The sequence below is a fragment of the Podarcis tiliguerta genome (assembly GCF_965153285.1).
Source record: "Podarcis tiliguerta genome assembly, chromosome: 13".
NCBI lineage: Eukaryota > Metazoa > Chordata > Lepidosauria > Squamata > Lacertidae > Podarcis > Podarcis tiliguerta.
Genome location: NC_139546.1, coordinates 40,265,646 through 40,282,435, shown reverse-complemented (window position 1 = coordinate 40,282,435; position 16,790 = coordinate 40,265,646). Strand labels below are relative to the sequence as shown.

Here is a 16,790-nt window from a genome sequence, read left to right as displayed (position 1 = left end):
TCGGGAGTGCGCTTCTCTTTGCACTTGCGAGTTGGCGTGCGGCGCTGCAGGGAGGTGAACCGCCGTCAAGTGTGTGGTCTGTGCGGCGTCTTTTGAGTGAGTAGAAGAGTGGATTTGGGGTTGACCTCCCGGTTGGTGTGTCACCGAGGCCTGTCCCTGTGCCTTGCAGCTGTGGAGAAAAGCGCTCCAGGCGCCACTTTTTTCGCCCAACTGCGACTGATGCAGTTCTACCTACAAGAGTGCTTTGAGAGTTTGACTTTAATGCTGTGCAGCAGGCAGAAATTTAACAGGTGAGCCTTATTTATTTCTTCGTTCCCATGCCATTGCATTCCTGTGCGGAGTATATTCCTGTCATGCAGGCACCTGACAAAGAGTACATGGCAATCTGAGGCAACATGGCCCGATGGAAACCCGCAGGGCACCTGCCCCTTTAAATAGAGGGAATTTCAGCAGGTCACATAGGGATGGGCAAAGCTGTCCATTTTGGTTTCTTTCAGTTTCTCATTTTTCCAGTCTTCAGTTCACCACATAAGTTTGCTTAACAAACAACAACAAAAAGTCATTTTAGTGTGAATTTCTCCTAACAGACACTATTGCACGCCGTTTTCCCTAATATACACACATCTGCAAACCAATGTCCCCATATATAACACATTTTTAAAGGTCATTTTCACCTAATGCATGCCTTTTGAGGCACACTGACATTTTGCACACATTTACTTGGTTGGAGAACTGCATTGCAAAATTCAGAGAATTGCACCTTTCGAAATATACAGCTAGTCCAAATTTTCGCAGGGAAAACCTGCTGAATCGGAACAGCTACCAATAGTTTTCTTTTCTTGCATTGCTTCAGAAATAGGTAGGTTCGCTTTTAAATGTGAGCTGAACGTGAACGACCCCCTCCCTAAGCAGGTGTAGGTTGTTGTGAAAGCTTCACCTGCTGAAATTCCCTCTTTTACACAACTATTAAAGGCGCAGCTGCATTGCTTGTGTGCGTGCGTGCGCACATCTGGTCACCCTTCGCTGAGGTCCTGGGAGCATTGACTGTGTGTCTGCCTTGGCGTGAGTCCTGTGTTCTGTTCTTCCTGTGTGTACCAGAGGTGGGGAACCTGTAGCCCTCCATATGTTGTTGGATTCCAACTCCTTCTCTGAATGTCCATCTCCCATCAGTCCCAGCCAGCATAGCTGATGGTCAGGGAGTCCATCAAATCTAGAGGCCCACCTGTTCCTGGTCCCTGTTGCACACCTGCAATACTTTCAGACCCATTATCATTTCCCTTCCTTTTGGATTGTTGACCTGTTGCTAGGTAATTAAGGGGACTTACGTAGGGAAATTTGCTTCAGGATAATTTCTGGTGCTCTAGAGCAGCTGTCTTCAACCTTTTCAGACCCACTTAACCCAATCATGCATATATATTTTTACCCATTTCTTGTCTGTCTTTTAAACCATAGATTTGTTCGGTGGTAGTGCTGCTGTTACAGCAACCCACCTCAGATTTGGCTGAAATAGTGGGTCCTCAACCCACCCACTGAAGACCAATGAAACACTGATCCAACTAAGCTATTCTCCTCAAATGTAGTAAACAAAGCTAAAAGCTTTGAGACTGCTATGATTCTCTAATATTGGGCTATAGAGTAGACCCACTGAAATTAAGGAACCTAAGTTATTCATGTTAGTCATAGAGAGCCATTTCCATTAACTTCCATGGGCCTACTCAGAGTAGCACTAGCATTGGGTAAAACTCTTATTTGCATTTGTATTGGGCACCCATTTGTTGCTACTAATGAACTTACGAAACGTAAAATTCTCTGCAGAAATATAAAGAACCACGCACACAAAAATCCCAGCCTGCATCACTGCTGCTGTGTGAAGCTGCCAATTGGTGAGAAAATAATTGGTCACCTGTGCCTTAGTATTTTTTTCAGAGCCTGGAGATTTTTTTTTTGCAAAAAATTGTTATATTGTTCATTGATCTTTTATATCTGTACTCAGCCCTTCCTCTCAAAGCAGCCCAGAGTAGCAAAGACATGTGATAAGAAATAAACATGCCGCTCAGTAAGGTAGTAGTTATGTGTGTAAGTGCTGCTTTTAATTACATCACTATCTCCCCTAGTACATCTTCCAAAACGAGAGTCATCTAATTGCCGCTTTGCATATTATGTAACGTTTGGCTTTATGCTGCGTTGCCAACTTCTGCCTTTAACCAGGAATTTGTTCTGCAGAGGTGAGCGGAGGATAATCCCATCCCCCTCTATGCCCTGCAAAGCTGATAATTGTTCCATTATGATGTCCAAATGTAAAAAAAGGGAGGCGTGCCTCCACCAAACTGGTGCCAAGTCAGAAAACGTAGCTCCCCTGAGAGTGTGGAAAACCTAAAATACAGTCCATAGGCATGGCCACCCAAATGGGCTGTCACTCGATTAAAGGAATATGGATTGAGTTTTAACAGAGCAATCTGTTTATTATGTGCGACATGATTATACTGCCCTTCCTCCAATGAGCTCAAGGTGGTGGGCTGTTGTCTTCCCTCAGCCTCACGTTATTTTCACAACAACCCTGTGAGGTAAGCTAGGCCAAGACAGAGAGCGAGCAGCTGGGCCAAAGCCAGCGAATGAGCTTCACCGCTAAACTCTTTTAACCTAGATATGGGGAGGATTGTTGGTGGATTACAAATCCCATCATCCCTGACTGCTTCCATCAGGAGGGCTCCCTGACACCGTCCGCTCCAAGGGAGTGGAGTGGTTCACCTGTTGGTTTTCTAACACAAATGCTATAGGAGCATTGCCAGAAAATAAGGTGACTGGCAGCCTTAAACCAAGAAAGAGAGGCAAGGCACATGGAACCACCTTTTCAGGCATCCAAGAGCTGCTCAAATAATAGAGCCGAGCAACTCATAAAAACTATTTTCCGACACCACCATCTGCCTTGTATAACTTTATGGGAGAGAATCCCAAGGACCAGCCCTTAACAAATGACCACGTCGGACGGCTGGCTGGCTGCCTACGATACACAACAGCAGCAAGAGTTTTGAGGCCAAAAAGGGCACTCGTATTAATTATTTTAATTCGATGGGTAAATATGCATTGCTTGTCGCCGCAGGCCATTGCAAACAGTGTGGGTGAAAACATGTATACAGAGACATAAAACACGAGCTCTCTAGGGGTTTTGTTGTTGTTGTTCTCATTTAAACATACAAACAAGAGCTAAAACAAATCCTTTACATATTAATAACTTCTGGAGAATGCTCTCAGATTAACGAGTTGCCTTGTTTTGCTGAAAATATTGCTTTCAACTGGCCTGGTATGTACACAGTAGAGGCTGAAAAATATGGCCAGGTCATGTGTCGTTGTCCCCCCCTCTTTATCAAGTCAGATTTGCCTGCAACCCACCCCACCAACTCCTGTTCATGAAGCAATCCTCTGCACACATGCAAAGATTGCCTTGAATGTGCATCCCTCAGCTTAACTGCTAAATGAGCCTGGCTTAAGTTTTCCAATCAGGTAGACGCTGATTCGAGGAGAAACGTGTCCAGCAGCAATTTATCTCTCAAGAAACTACAGGGCAGGTACGGATTGCGGCTAATGCCCTGTGTACTTGGTTTCAGGGGACATTCCCAGACCTTTCTGGGGATGCCGGGAATTGAACCTGGGACCTCTTGCGTGGGAACCACTGAGCTCCAAACATTTCTTTGGTGTGGATTGAGCTTCAGAGGAGAGGATAAGCCAATGGGCAGGGGTGATAGTGACAGACATTGGTACACCTCTAAGAACTTCCCTAGCTGCCCCCCCCAACCCTGAAAAGAATATGGAGACAACTTGCCCTATGATTGTACTTTGTGTAGCACCCCTCCTTTAAAATTTGGGGGGCATTGGCTCCCCGGATGATGCCCCATGCCACATTCTTTCCCCCACACAAATATTTGAGAGGATAACTAGATCACTGCAGGAATTGGGCGCCTTCCAGAAGTAATTTCAGGCTCCTACTCTACATTTTAACACTATTAGATAGATAGATAGATAGATATAGATAGATAGATAGATAGATGATAGATAGATAGATAGATAGATAGATAGATAGATAGATAGATAGATAGATTACAGATACAGATACAGATACAGATAGAATTAGGCTATAGCCCAGCTTACCTACAGGGATATATGGAGGAAAATGGGGATTACATTATTCTCAACTGCTCAGTAAGAAGTATGACTGTTCTGGCCTTCCCTAGGGTTCTGGGAAATGAGTGCAAAGAAGCTGGGTTTATTGACAGGTGCTTGGGCACATTTTGTTAAAATTCTGTTTTTTGGGTTTTTTGGGAGCCTGTTGAAGACCTTCCTCTTTCAAGAAGCCCTTTATAAGTTGCTTTTAATACATTTCATTGTTTTATCACTTTACCACTTGTTTGCCACCCTGGGCTTCTTTGGGAAGGGCAGGCAGGGTATAAAACAAGCAAGCAAACAAACAAGCTTATTACTTTAAACATCTTTAAATGAAAAATATCATGTCACCTGCTGAGGTTAGTTTTTGCTATTTTGACTTACAGTGTAACATGGTGCTTTTAGCTCCACCCCACCCCAGAGTTATAATAATAATAATAATAATAATAATAATAATAATAATATTCACTATCTCCCTGCTCTGCTTTCTAAACAAAATAGCTTCCTCTGCAGATGATCTCCATGGAAAGCCTCACTTGATTATTTTTCCATACCAAACTGCTGCTAAAGGCATGAGGAGGAGGAGGAGGAGGCCAGGCTGTTGTTGTTGTTGTTGTTGTTTCTCTCTCTGTGTGTGTGTGTGTGTGTTTGTGTGCCTTGGTGAAATCCATGTGAAATATTTTAGGTGCACAACGAGTTCTCACACAGGGTTGGCTAGGCCGGCTAGGCCCCGCTGTCGCCCTGCGTGAACTGATGGTGCACCCTAGATAAGAATCAACGAGATTGCCGGTTTGCAGAGGCAGCAATAAAAATCTCTCCTGTTGCTGGCAGGTAGTCAGTCATACATGAAGCATTTATGCATCAATTGCTTCAGGTGTCTTATTGCACAGTATCCTTTTTGCCTGCGGCGTAAGATCGGACCCTCTTACCGCTAAATCCCTGTCTTTATAATACTATTTTTACTGCTTGTGGTTTTTTTTTAATAGTCTCTCTGCTTTACTGCTTTTACGTTCATAGAATCATAGAAATGTAGAGTTGGGAGGGTTATCTACGCCAACCCCCAGCGATGCATTATTATATACTGCTTAGAGTTTTTACAGTACAGTGGTACCTCGGGTTAAGAACTTAATTCGTTCTGGAGGTCTGTTCTTAACCTGAAACTGTTCTTAACCTGAGTTACCACTTTAGCTAATGGGGCCTCCCTCTGCTGCCACATGATTTCTGTTCTCATCCTGAGGTAAAGTTCTTAACCCGAGGTACTATTTCTGGGTTAGCGGAGTCTGTAACCTGAAGCGTCTGTAACCTGAGGTACCACTGTACAGAAATCCTTCTAATTAAATCCAGACACATAGCACCTTTGCACTTGTACATATGAGTCATCCCAGTATGTGTGGCTCATGGGGTGCAGGAGGTAATTGGTCTCCCCCCCCCCATGGGCCGCCATTTTGCATCTGGCTATTGCCCCCCCCCCAGCTTCTCTCAACACTATTTTGCAACTGATTGGTGGACCTCAGGGTTTCAGCAAAGAAGGAAGTAGCTCCCAGATCATGGCACCCAGGACTGTTTTGTGGCAGCGCATTGTAAGGTCAGCTCAGGTCAGCTGGGGTGCCGAGAAAGCTGCCTTTTGCAAAAGTTTGTCTGCCCTGATGGATCTCCTAATGGAGTAACAACCCCTTGCTCATTTCGTGGCTTCCCCAGAATGCAGTTTGAAAATGACTGCACTGTTGTGTCAGCGACCCATGACCCAGGCGGCTCAGTCGCAGCATGGAACAGAAACCCCCCCCAGCCCTGAGCAGCTCCAATTAAACCTGCCTGCCACATCGATCGCCTCACCTGGGACACGTGTGTTCTCGACCCCATTGGCCGGATCCCTTGGCGCATGGGCCCGGCGTGCGCCCAGCTGGGCTGATCCCTGTGGCTCCAGTCTCCGCGTCGCCCATTGTCTTTTTTCAAGTTTCCATTGCCCTGTGCAAACCGGCCCCAGTGGAAAGAACGTTGTAGGGGCAGCAGATAAGGCAGTGCAAATAGGATTTTTAAGCCATGCGTCGATGTGTAAGGAGTGGACAGGATGTGCCTTCAATCATCTCCCTCTCCACTCCCCCCGCACTGCTGTGCACTCGGAAAGTTTGTCTGTTTGGAGAAGGGGTGGGTATATGGGAGGGATCAGGGCAGCCAGGAGCTGTTGGGTCCAGTTTTGGGAAAGCTAGGCCTGGCATTATCTGGGACCTTTATAAGGCAAAGGGGGACAGGAGTTGAACCTGCTGCCTGGAGAGAGATAAGTTGCCAAAGGCTGGCTGAGTGGAGAGACACATCGGAGGAGCAGGTAAAAAAGGGAGCGGAGACGTCTACATACCTGTCCCTGCATCTCTGTCTGTCCATCTCTCCTGTGCGGTTTCTCTCTCCGTTCCCCATGTAACCATTTACCCTGTCTTAACACCTTTCCTTTCTTCGCCTCCTCCAGCCGGTGTGTGTGAGAGAATCAAGGGGGAGAGAGAGACTGCTGAGTTGCATTTTAAGCAGCCAAGGGGTCAGAGTCTTCATTATCCTGCATAGCGCTCACACTCCAAGAGTAGCAGGACCAAAATTGCACATGTATTCGCCTTCACTTTATTCATTTGTACAGGTTGTGGTGTCCAGCTGATTCCTCAGGTGCAAAATTACAGGCCCTATTTTAGTGCAATAAACACCCTGCCACCAAATCTTGCGTCCCCCCAAGTCCCTTTCTCATATGTCTGGTTTAGATGGGGGGGGTTGCATTCTGTATATGCTTAGGGACACTCATGTCTTTATTGCGAATTCATATATTGTTGGGCTGAGTCCTGTGAATGAAAAAGAATGTTTCAGAGCCCAAGAATGGTCTGAGGTATACAATTAAGTGCCATGTTTTAACTCTGTCATCTCTGCTGCTTCTTCCCCGTGCTTCTCGTCTGACAGCTGAAAAGAACGACCACGCTTAGACGATGGAGGAGGAGGACTCATCATATAAGACCATCTTTTCCCTGGGGCGGTTTAAGATCCGCAAGCAGCAGAATGGACCCCCCTCGGACCAAGCCAAGAGTGCCCCCAAATGCCCGGTGGAGCTCCCGCCACCTTTGCAGATGGAGGAAAACGGATCTCTTTCAGACCCTCCGGATTACGAGACCACGATAGACGCCTGCCCTCGCTATGAATTCTACGCCCTTTCAGCACCTCCTGGGCGGCGGAAGGTCCGCCCTTCGCTGGACATGCTCAGAAACGCAGATCTGGTGAGACCCGTTAGAGGACGCTTTTCTGCCAAAGGTGGCGTCTGCCAGAGTTTTCCAGAAAACGTACATCACTGGGTGCAATAGCACACTTTTGAAAACAGCTGGCAAGGAAGGACCTTTCGCTGCATGTTAAATGGAGGAGGGGAACCTGTGGCTCTGCAGATTTTTCTGGACTACAACTCCCATCACCCCTGGCCATTGGCCAAGCTGGCTGGGGCTGATGGGAGTTGGAGTCCATCAGCTTCTGGAGGGCCACACGGGGCCGGCCCACTCATGAGGCAAGGTGAGGCAACCACCTTGGGCAGTAGGATCCACAGGACAGCAGATCCGGCCTCCAAGGAAAGCATTGCCCACTGTTGCTGCCGCAGTGACAGAAGCAGGCCTAGCATAATCATTGGAGGCCTGATCTCTTTCCTCCTCAGCAGCCTTCCCCTAAGCCACCTCTACGGTGGCCTGTTGGCAAAATAGAGGCCCTGCTGGTCTCTTCCCACCCTTGGTCTCCATGTAGATCTTTACTCCACTAGTGTTGCTGGTGTAGATCTTCACTCACCCCTTATTCGCTGGCAAGGCATGGCTGTGTGCCATTTTGCGGTCCGCCTCAGGTGCTAAAATGTTTTGAGCCGGCTGTGATGCCAGAGGTTCCTCACCCTTGGTGTAACTCAATAGGATGGGCCTCTTCACTTGGAGACAAAGGTTTCTATTTCTGCAGATGACCACTTAGGCAATTAAAATATCATCCTCCTGACCGACCCAAGTTATCCTCTTTTCCTTCTGTCCATTCTGGCCAAGTTACAGAGAACCAGGCAGAGGGCCTTCTCGGTAGTGGCACCCTCCCTGTGGAACGCTCTCCCACCAGATGTCAAAGAGAACAACAACTACCAGACTTTTAGAAGACATCTGAAGGCAGCCCTGTTTAAGGAAGCTTTTAATATTTGATGTATTACAGTATTTTAATATTTTTTTGGAAGCCGCCCAGAGTGGCCGGGGAAGCCCAGCCAGATGGGCGGGGTATAAATAATAAATTATTATTATATTATTATTGCACCAAGCAAGACTTCACAAGAAGCGAATGCAAAATTAACAGAACGCTGGCATCTTCCCAAACTTGGGATGTTTTATTTTGTCCCTAAATTTCAATGTGTGCTTGTTAACTCCCTCATCCCATTCCCTTGCATTGTTGTTTTTCACAGACAAAAGGAGATCCCAGTGCTACGGAGGCAGAGGAGAAAGATGTGGAAGCCGACGAACCGGAAGTGGAACCAGTCCGCTTTGGCTGGGTGACCGGCGTCATGGTAAAGTCAAAAAATGAGTGGATTAATTGGATTGCAGGGAAAGGAGAAGGGTGCCCATCTAGTCCCAGGAGTATAAAATAATGTTGGGAAGATGCAAGCAAAGCAGAAGCAGTCAATGAATTGGTCCTGAATTATATATACATAAAAGGCAACCAGTAAGACATACAACATAGATTCAACCTTTGCTGTTCTGGTGCCTCCCAGATGTTTTGGGATTACAGCTCCCCTCACACTCAGCCAGGGCAGCAGTGCTGGCTGGTGCTGATGGGAATTGTAGTCCAGAACCTCTGGAGGCACCAGAACTCTCAGTTTCTAACTTTTCAAATCTTAAATTCAGTTCTCCACATTTTGCAGCAACTTGTGATTTATTTCTTTTAACCCTTCATGAAAATTCACCAGCATTTTAGTGTGAATGTCCTAACCAACCCCTTTAAGATGTGGAGTTTGGACTAATGTACGCAAGCAATTTCCCCCAATATAAATCCACTTTTGCATGTTATTGTCACCAAGGTCTTCACTTTTAATGCACACTTTCCCCAGTTATGCAAACACCGTTGGGTTGGAGAACTGCATAGCAAAATTCGAATGAGTGCAAATTTTGAAAGATAGTGGGGCATTGCTTCGCATCTTCCAGAAGCTGAGAATTTGCTCACATTCATACTGAATCGAGTTTCTCCTCCATCCCTAGTATCGATGTGCTATTAGATTCTCAGCTTTTTTCTCCTTCTATTTCTGAAGATCCGGTGCATGCTGAACATCTGGGGTGTGATCCTTTACCTTCGTTTGCCATGGATAACTGCACAAGCCGGGATAGGTGAGAGTCTTTTCACCCACGGACAGCTGGGACTAAAAGGAAAAGAGGCTGTCCTCTTTTTGTGGTGTGTTTTTGTGTGAACTGTTTTGCACAACCCTTTTGTGCTTGATCCTTGATTCCTGATGTGGACACCTGTATATGTCTGAAAACACATTTACATCATGTATGCATAAGGTGGGGGGGGGGGGACAAGAGGAAAGAACCATAGAATTGTAGAGTTGTTGGGGACTATCTAGCCCAACCCACTGTGATGCAGGAATCTTTTGCCCAAAATCGGACTCGAACTCATGACCCTGAGATTAAGAGTCTCGTGCTCTACCAGCTGAACTACCATATGGGAAATAAGAGATATAAATGTGTTGAGGTTGTCAGGTTGTTCTGTCAACCAGGATAACCGTCAGTAATTAATGAAAGTGGGTTTCAGCTATTTAGAATCTGATATATTTTTTTATGAAACCATTTTCAAATATTTGTGTGAAATCTTGAGTTGTAGCCAGTGCTACTCAGAGTAGACCCACGGGAGTTAATTAACCTAACTAAGGCCCCCATCTGCTCTATACATCTAAAGCAGTAGCTTACCTTTAAACATTCATAGCTTCCCAGAGCTATATTTCCACACTTCTCTGTGAAGACAGTCTGTTAAGCCACTTGGAATTGTAGCTCTGTGCAAGGAACTGGGAGTCTCCTCACAACCATCAGTACCCTTAACAAGCCATAATTCCCAGTACACTTTGGGGGAAGCCGTGGCTGATTAAAGTGGCATGACACAGTTTTAAATATATAGTGCAGATTGGGCTTTGGGGGCTCATTAATATCAACAGGACTACAGTGGTACCTCGGGTTACATATGCTTCAGGTTACAGACTCCGCTAACCCGGAAATAGTACCTCAGGTTAAGAACTTTGCTTCAAGATGAGAACAGAAATCGTGCTAAGAACGGTTAAGAACAGACCTCCAGAACGAATTAAGTAGGACGTGGCAAGATCCAGAGTCCTTTTTAGATTTTATTTTTTTTTAATTGCAATTTTCCCAAGCCTTTCAGTACTTTCATTCATAAAATCTGCATCCCCAGTCATAAAAACTGAGAGTACTCCAATCACTTCCTGTATCTTCCTTTTAAGAAATCAAAGAACAAAGAGCAACAGTTTCTTCTTGTATCCAATATATATATATATATATATATATAGATAGATAGATAGAGTGTTATTAAGTAACAAAGTAACAAAGTGCAGTTTAAAAAGTATCTAAAGACTGATGCGTCTCCAAAGTTTTTTCCCATTCACAAGTCGTTTACAGTGGTACCTGGGGTTACATAAGCTTCAGGTTACAGACTCTGCTAACCCAGAAATAGTACCTCGGGTTAAGAACTTTGCTTCAGGATGAGAACAGAAATCGTGCTCCAATGGCACGGCGGCAGCAGGAGGCCCCATTAGCTAAAGTGGTGCTTCAGGTTAAGAACAGTTTCAGGTTAAGAACGGACCTCTGGAACGAATTAAGTACTTAACCCGAGGTACCACTGTACTGCAAATTCTTCCCTTCAAAAGACAGGAGTTGACTTCCTTTTTAGATTCCGTCTTTGCCAAATCTAAATTAAATCCAGTTATTTTTATTTTGAAACGTCCATTGTTGTTGACAATACCTTTTTTCCCTTGAAAGTCTGCTGCTTCAGGTGGCAATTCGTGGTTTCAGGTTTCTGAGCTGTGCTGGAGCCACAGGCAGGCTCAAGCCGCTGTCACACCCCACACCCCACTCGCTGCTGATGCAGCGGTGGGGCTCCGGCGATCGCGGCGAGCCTCTTCATGCCCGACTGGTCCCCTTGACACCCCACTGCCTGTGGGGCTTTTTGGGGGGGTGCCTAACAGGTTTTCAACGTTTTTTGAGTCCACGGCTCCCTTGACCAACTGCCTTCTTTCTACCACACCCCTGTGGGGCTCAAGAGCCCAGTTGTGTCCCCCCTTGCCTGCAGAGCTGGCAGCCTCTCACCCTTTTTTGAACACCCTCCCTTGTGGGGTGTGTTCACTCAGCCTCCTCTCTCCTCCCCTCTCCTTGGGAGTCCTCTGAGCTGCCCCCCCACCCCCTGCCCCAAAGAGAGGCGCCTCCTCCCTGACCAGCCCCAGAGGCACAATTCACCTAGGGAGCTTTGTAGCCAGGACAGCTGCAACGAATAGCCGTGCAAGCCTTTGGGAGGCAGAGACGTGAGAAGGCATCAGGGGAGGGAGGGAAGGAAAGAGGGACAGAGGCCAGTGTTGCCTGCAGCACCCTTGACCATCAGTCAAGGCACCCCAGGGTGCCACGGCACACTGGTTGAAAACCTCTGGCCTGAACCATTAGGTTCAGAAAGTGGGTGTTGGTGGGGTCTGTTGGTGATGCTGACAGGATTGCTAACTCACTCAGTTACCTCTTTTCCTCCCTCTCCCCAGGGTTAACCTGGCTGATCATTATAATGTCTTCTGTGGTGACCAGCATCACGGGGCTCTCCATCTCCGCCATCTCCACCAACGGCAAGGTCAAAGCAGGTAAGCCGTCTTCCTCTTCGCCAAATGGAAGCCAATCCATTTGCCTCCCTGTGCTAGGCAACGGCCACATTCGTGCCATACCTTTAAAGCAGGAGTAGGCAAACTAAGGCCTGAGGACCAGATCTGGCCCAATCGCCTTCTAAATCCGGTCTGTGGATGGTCCGGGAATCAGTGTGTTTTTACATGAGTAGAATGTGTCCTTTTATTTAAAATACATCCCTGGGTTATTTGTGGGGCGTAGGAGTTCGTTCATATTTTTTTTTCAAAATATAGTCCGGCCCCCTACAAGGTCTGAGGGACAGTGGACCGCCCCCCTGCTGAAAAAGTTTGCTGACCCCTGGTTTAAAGCACCTTGAAACCCCTTTCAGCAGCCGTGACTTCCCCCAAAGTATTCTTTGTTAAGGATACTGTGAGTCAATAGAAGACCCCCTATTCCCCTCACAGAGCTACAATTCCCAGAGTGGTTCAGCAGTCAATCCCTCTTCACCGGCAACTTGGGAACTGTAGCTCAGGGGGTGGGGATAAGGGTCTCCTGACGACTGCCAGCACCCTTAACAGCCTACAGCTCCCAGAATTCTTTGAGGAAACCTACGACTGTTTAAAATGGAGCTTTGCTTGTATGGAGCAAATGTGGCCACTGATAAAGGTGGAATGAGCGATAATTGGCAAGTGTGTGGAAACAATATGTGAACATGCTGAAAGTGGGTTGCTGTGGTGTTGCCACAGAGAGCCGCAACAAGGCTGGAGTCAGGAGTCAGTGTTCGCAGACACCTGCCTCACTGTGGGGCCCACTGCCGGCCCTCCTGCCTGTTCCCCTGACCTCTCCGAATGTCTGAATGCTTCCAAGAGTGAGGAGAAGGCTCAGCAGTTTCCAAATGCATTTCTCTTTCCTTCCAGGAAGAGATGCACATTGAACCCAGGCTTGGAGGGAAGCAAATGAGTGCTGTGTTGACAGTGGTGAGGGTGGGGTAGGGTGGGGTCCACCCAGGAAAGGAGCCCCAATGTGGGTATCTTCCCCTAGGGTCTCTCAAAATATGGGGCCCACACTAAGCTACACAACTTTGCTGGGGAAAATACTTCCTTCGGAGAAACTGGCTTGAATCCAAATCGCTTCCTCTGAATCAAGCTTTCCCAAACTTGGGTCTCCAGCTGTTTTTGGACTACAACTCCCATCATCCCTGACCCCTGCCTATTCCTGCTAGCTAGGGATGATGGGAGTTGTAGTCCAAAAACAGCCAGAGACTCAAGTTTGGGAAAATCTGCTCTAAATGGGCTTCTAAGGGACTCCATGTAGCGGCCAATCGGCTGGTCGGTGGTTATAGCTGACCCCTTTGAAGTTGTGTTCCCAGCACCAATCAGCTGCTTGACACTAGCTGCACATCTTCAGAGCCAGCCCTGAGGAGTAAATAACATCTGAATTGTCTCCTGGCGCAGGGGGTACCTACTTTCTCATCTCCCGCAGCTTGGGCCCAGAGCTCGGCGGCTCCATCGGCCTTCTCTTCTCCTTTGCCAACGCCGTCGCTGTGGGCATGCATGTGGTGGGCTTCTCCGAAACTGTCAAGGACCTCCTTGTGGTACGTGTGGCACGCGCTCCCATGCCATCCTGCCCCATGTATTGGCCCCTACATCCATTTCTTTAGCAACAGTTTGATCTGCAGAAATTATCAGGTGGCCCTGTTGAGCTCTAGGCTATTCTAGTGTTGGTTGTGGGGTGTTTTTTCTGGCCAAATTGGCAACACTGCATAGGCTCTTCTTAGACAACAACAACAAAAGTAAAAACAATATTTATTTTTAATTTATATGCTGCCCATCTGACTGGATTGCCCCAGCACTCTGGGTGGCTTCCAACATCATATCAAAACACAAAAACCTTCAAACATTTTTTTTAAAAAACCTCCCTGTACAGGGCTGCATTCAGATGTGTTCTAACACTCAGATAGATGTTTATTTCCTGGATGGGGCAAAAATGGGGAAGAAAAGTGATGTCACATGGCAGCAGTCTCCTCCCCCAATTTGCACATGCTCATTAGAATATTCTAGTGGAGACGCTTATGCTGGGAAGAGGAGTCCTAACCCTAACCCTAACCCTTGCCTGAAACCCTGGGTTCCACAATGGCAGAGGGCACCACTCAGCCCCTGAGCTGGCAGCTCTGTTCCCCTGTGGTCTCAGCGATGGACACGAACCAAGGACCCAAAGAGGAGAAAGCAGTCCCAGGGGAGCAGGTCAGACCTGCCTTTGAGGCCTATCTCACCTTCACTCTCCTCCGACAGGAGTTCGACGGGGTGATGAGCGACCCAACAAACGACATCCGCATCGTGGGTGTGATCACCATCACTGTTCTCCTGGGCATCGCCCTGGCTGGCATGGAATGGGAGGCCAAGGTAACTGGAAAAGAAACCATATTTGGATTTGGGTAACGGGGTGCAGTTAAAACAGAGCGCAAAGTTTCAGGAAGCCAGGAGTCCTGGGGCTGTGGCAGTTGGGTGTGTGCACCAGCTCTGATTTTAGAAAGAGCAGAAGAAGAATTCTCGTCCCGTGGAGAAGAGAAGAGAGGGTGTCAATCAAGAAGAGACCCTGAGAATCAGGACCAGATAGGGCTGGCTTCCAGTTGGGTGAAGAAAAAGTTTGCTAGGAAGCGTGGCTTCATTTAATAATTCCTCTCTTTCCAGGCTCAAGTTGTCTTCTTCTTCGTCATCATGATCTCCTTCATCAATTATTTTGTGGGCACCTTCATCCCAGCCACTCCAGAGAAAATGTCTAAGGGGTACTTCAGCTATCGAAGTAAGGGCTACGTCCTCCACAATCTGTTGTGCCCCAGGCAACCAGCTTCCTCCCAGAACCATTCATCCTGTAAGATTTGCCCTGCTGGGACAAAACAATCCTAAAACAGCCTACCTAAAACAGGGGATCAGCGGACTTCTGGGGCTTGCTTCCCCTTGCTTTCAGCCCAGCTGTATCTTTATCTGACTCCCCCACACCTGACATCAGGTGTGTGCCTTGGCTTGGCCAAGACAGCCTTGCAGGTCAAATGGAGAAGCCTACTGGGCTAAACGTTCCTCTCGGTAGTGGCGCCTGCCCTATGGAATGCCCTCCCATCAGATGTCAAAGAAATAAACAACTATCTGACATTTAGAAGACATCTGAAAGCAGCCCTGTTTAGGGAAGTTTTTAATGATTGCTGTTTTAATTTATTTTTAATTGTTTGTTGGAAGCTGCCCAGAGTGGCTGGGGAAACCCAGCCAGATGGGCGGGGTATTATTATTATTATTATTATTATCATCATCATCATCATCATCATCACCACCACCACCACCACCACCATCACCACCACTACCTTTAATCAGAAACTTGATTATCTCTTTTAAAAGCTAGAACATTCTGCTTCCCGCCCCCCCCATTGCGTTTAAGTAAATCACCTTTCCTTTTCTCTCCTCCTTTTCCAAAGCCAATAACTTCTTGGACAATATCGGCCCTGAATGGCGAGGCGAATCTGGCAGCTTTTTCGGCATGTTCTCCATCTTCTTCCCTTCGGCTACGGGAATCCTGGCTGGTGCCAATATCTCAGGAGACCTCAAGGTAAATTGTTCCGGGTCTGTGTTTTGCTTCTGCTTAATTTAGTCAATAATGAATTGCATTTATATCCCACCTCTCATCTGGGCAGCTCAAGGGGGTGAGGTTGGTTCTCCCCCTCCCCATTTCATCGTCACAACAACCCTGTGACATAGCTGTCAACGCTTTCCTTTTTTAAAGGGAAATTCCCTTATTCCGAATAGGATTCCTCGCAAGAAAAGGGAAAAGTTGACAGCTATGCCCTGTGAGGTGGTTTCTATGCATAACCATGGGCCCTCACCAGGTCTGCTGGGTCCCAGGAATTGTTTGAATCTGATACAGTGGTACCTCGGGTTACATACGCTTCAGGTTACAGACTCCACTAACCCAGAAATAGTACCTCAGGTTAAGAACTTTGCTTCAGGATGAGAACAGAAATCATGCAGCGGTGGTGCAACGGCAGCAGGAGGCCCCATTAGCTAAAGTGGTGCTTTAGATTAAGAACAGTTTCAGGTTAAGAACGGACCTCCAGAACGAATTAAGTACGTAACCAGAGGTACCACTGTACATATATTTTTGCTAGCTCTGCCTCTCCCTCCGAAGAGGAGGGAGTTGCAGGAGTTGCAGCAGCTGAAGGGAGTGAAGGGATGTGTTGTCAAACACCTAGTGGTTCCCGGCTGTCTCACCTGGTGGAATGGCTGCTGGTGCAACAGTTATGGGAGGGGAGGGACCAAAGGGCAACCAGGTGAAGAAGGACCTGCTGCCTCACCTCTGCCTCCGAAGAGCAGTGAGGTGGAAATGCCCTTGGCCAGTCGCGCCCTAAACCCTGCTAAACAATTGCTCATTGTGCTGTTTCCTTCGCAGGACCCGGCGGTGGCCATCCCCCAGGGAACACTCATGGCTATCTTCCTGACAACCTTGACGTACCTGGCTATTGCTGCCACCATAGGTAAAGAGCTTGTGTACAAGAATGGCGCATGCCAGGGCTGGGCCAAGACAATTCGGCTGACCCTGAGGGGCCTAACCAGAAGACAACAATGGATTTAGACCGTGTTTGCTGCCTGGTCTTCCAGCGACTTATTTTAAAACGTGAACGCCTTACAATGCTGACTCATTCCTATGAAAACACACATCATTCATTAGAAATATATTCAAAACAAACCTCTTCCCTGCCCTCAGGGAAGGAGCAGGGTGCTTTAGTAACTCACTGTCACA

General features: G+C 47.3%; 1 protein-coding gene across 1 annotated transcript in view; it reads left to right on the top strand.

Annotated features, from left to right (window-relative positions):
- Nucleotides 1–16,790, top strand: part of LOC310662765 (solute carrier family 12 member 3-like) — a 33,440-nt gene continuing 16,650 nt past the window's right edge. Inside the window, exons 1-10 of the mRNA XM_083409854.1 lie at nt 1–290; nt 7,093–7,403; nt 8,594–8,695; nt 9,434–9,509; nt 11,930–12,025; nt 13,460–13,599; nt 14,297–14,407; nt 14,696–14,807; nt 15,472–15,602; nt 16,440–16,524. Coding sequence (XP_083265980.1) covers nt 7,119–7,403; nt 8,594–8,695; nt 9,434–9,509; nt 11,930–12,025; nt 13,460–13,599; nt 14,297–14,407; nt 14,696–14,807; nt 15,472–15,602; nt 16,440–16,524 — 1,138 coding nt within the window. The 5' untranslated portion in view covers nt 1–290; nt 7,093–7,118. The remainder of the gene's footprint in view (nt 291–7,092; nt 7,404–8,593; nt 8,696–9,433; nt 9,510–11,929; nt 12,026–13,459; nt 13,600–14,296; nt 14,408–14,695; nt 14,808–15,471; nt 15,603–16,439; nt 16,525–16,790) is intronic.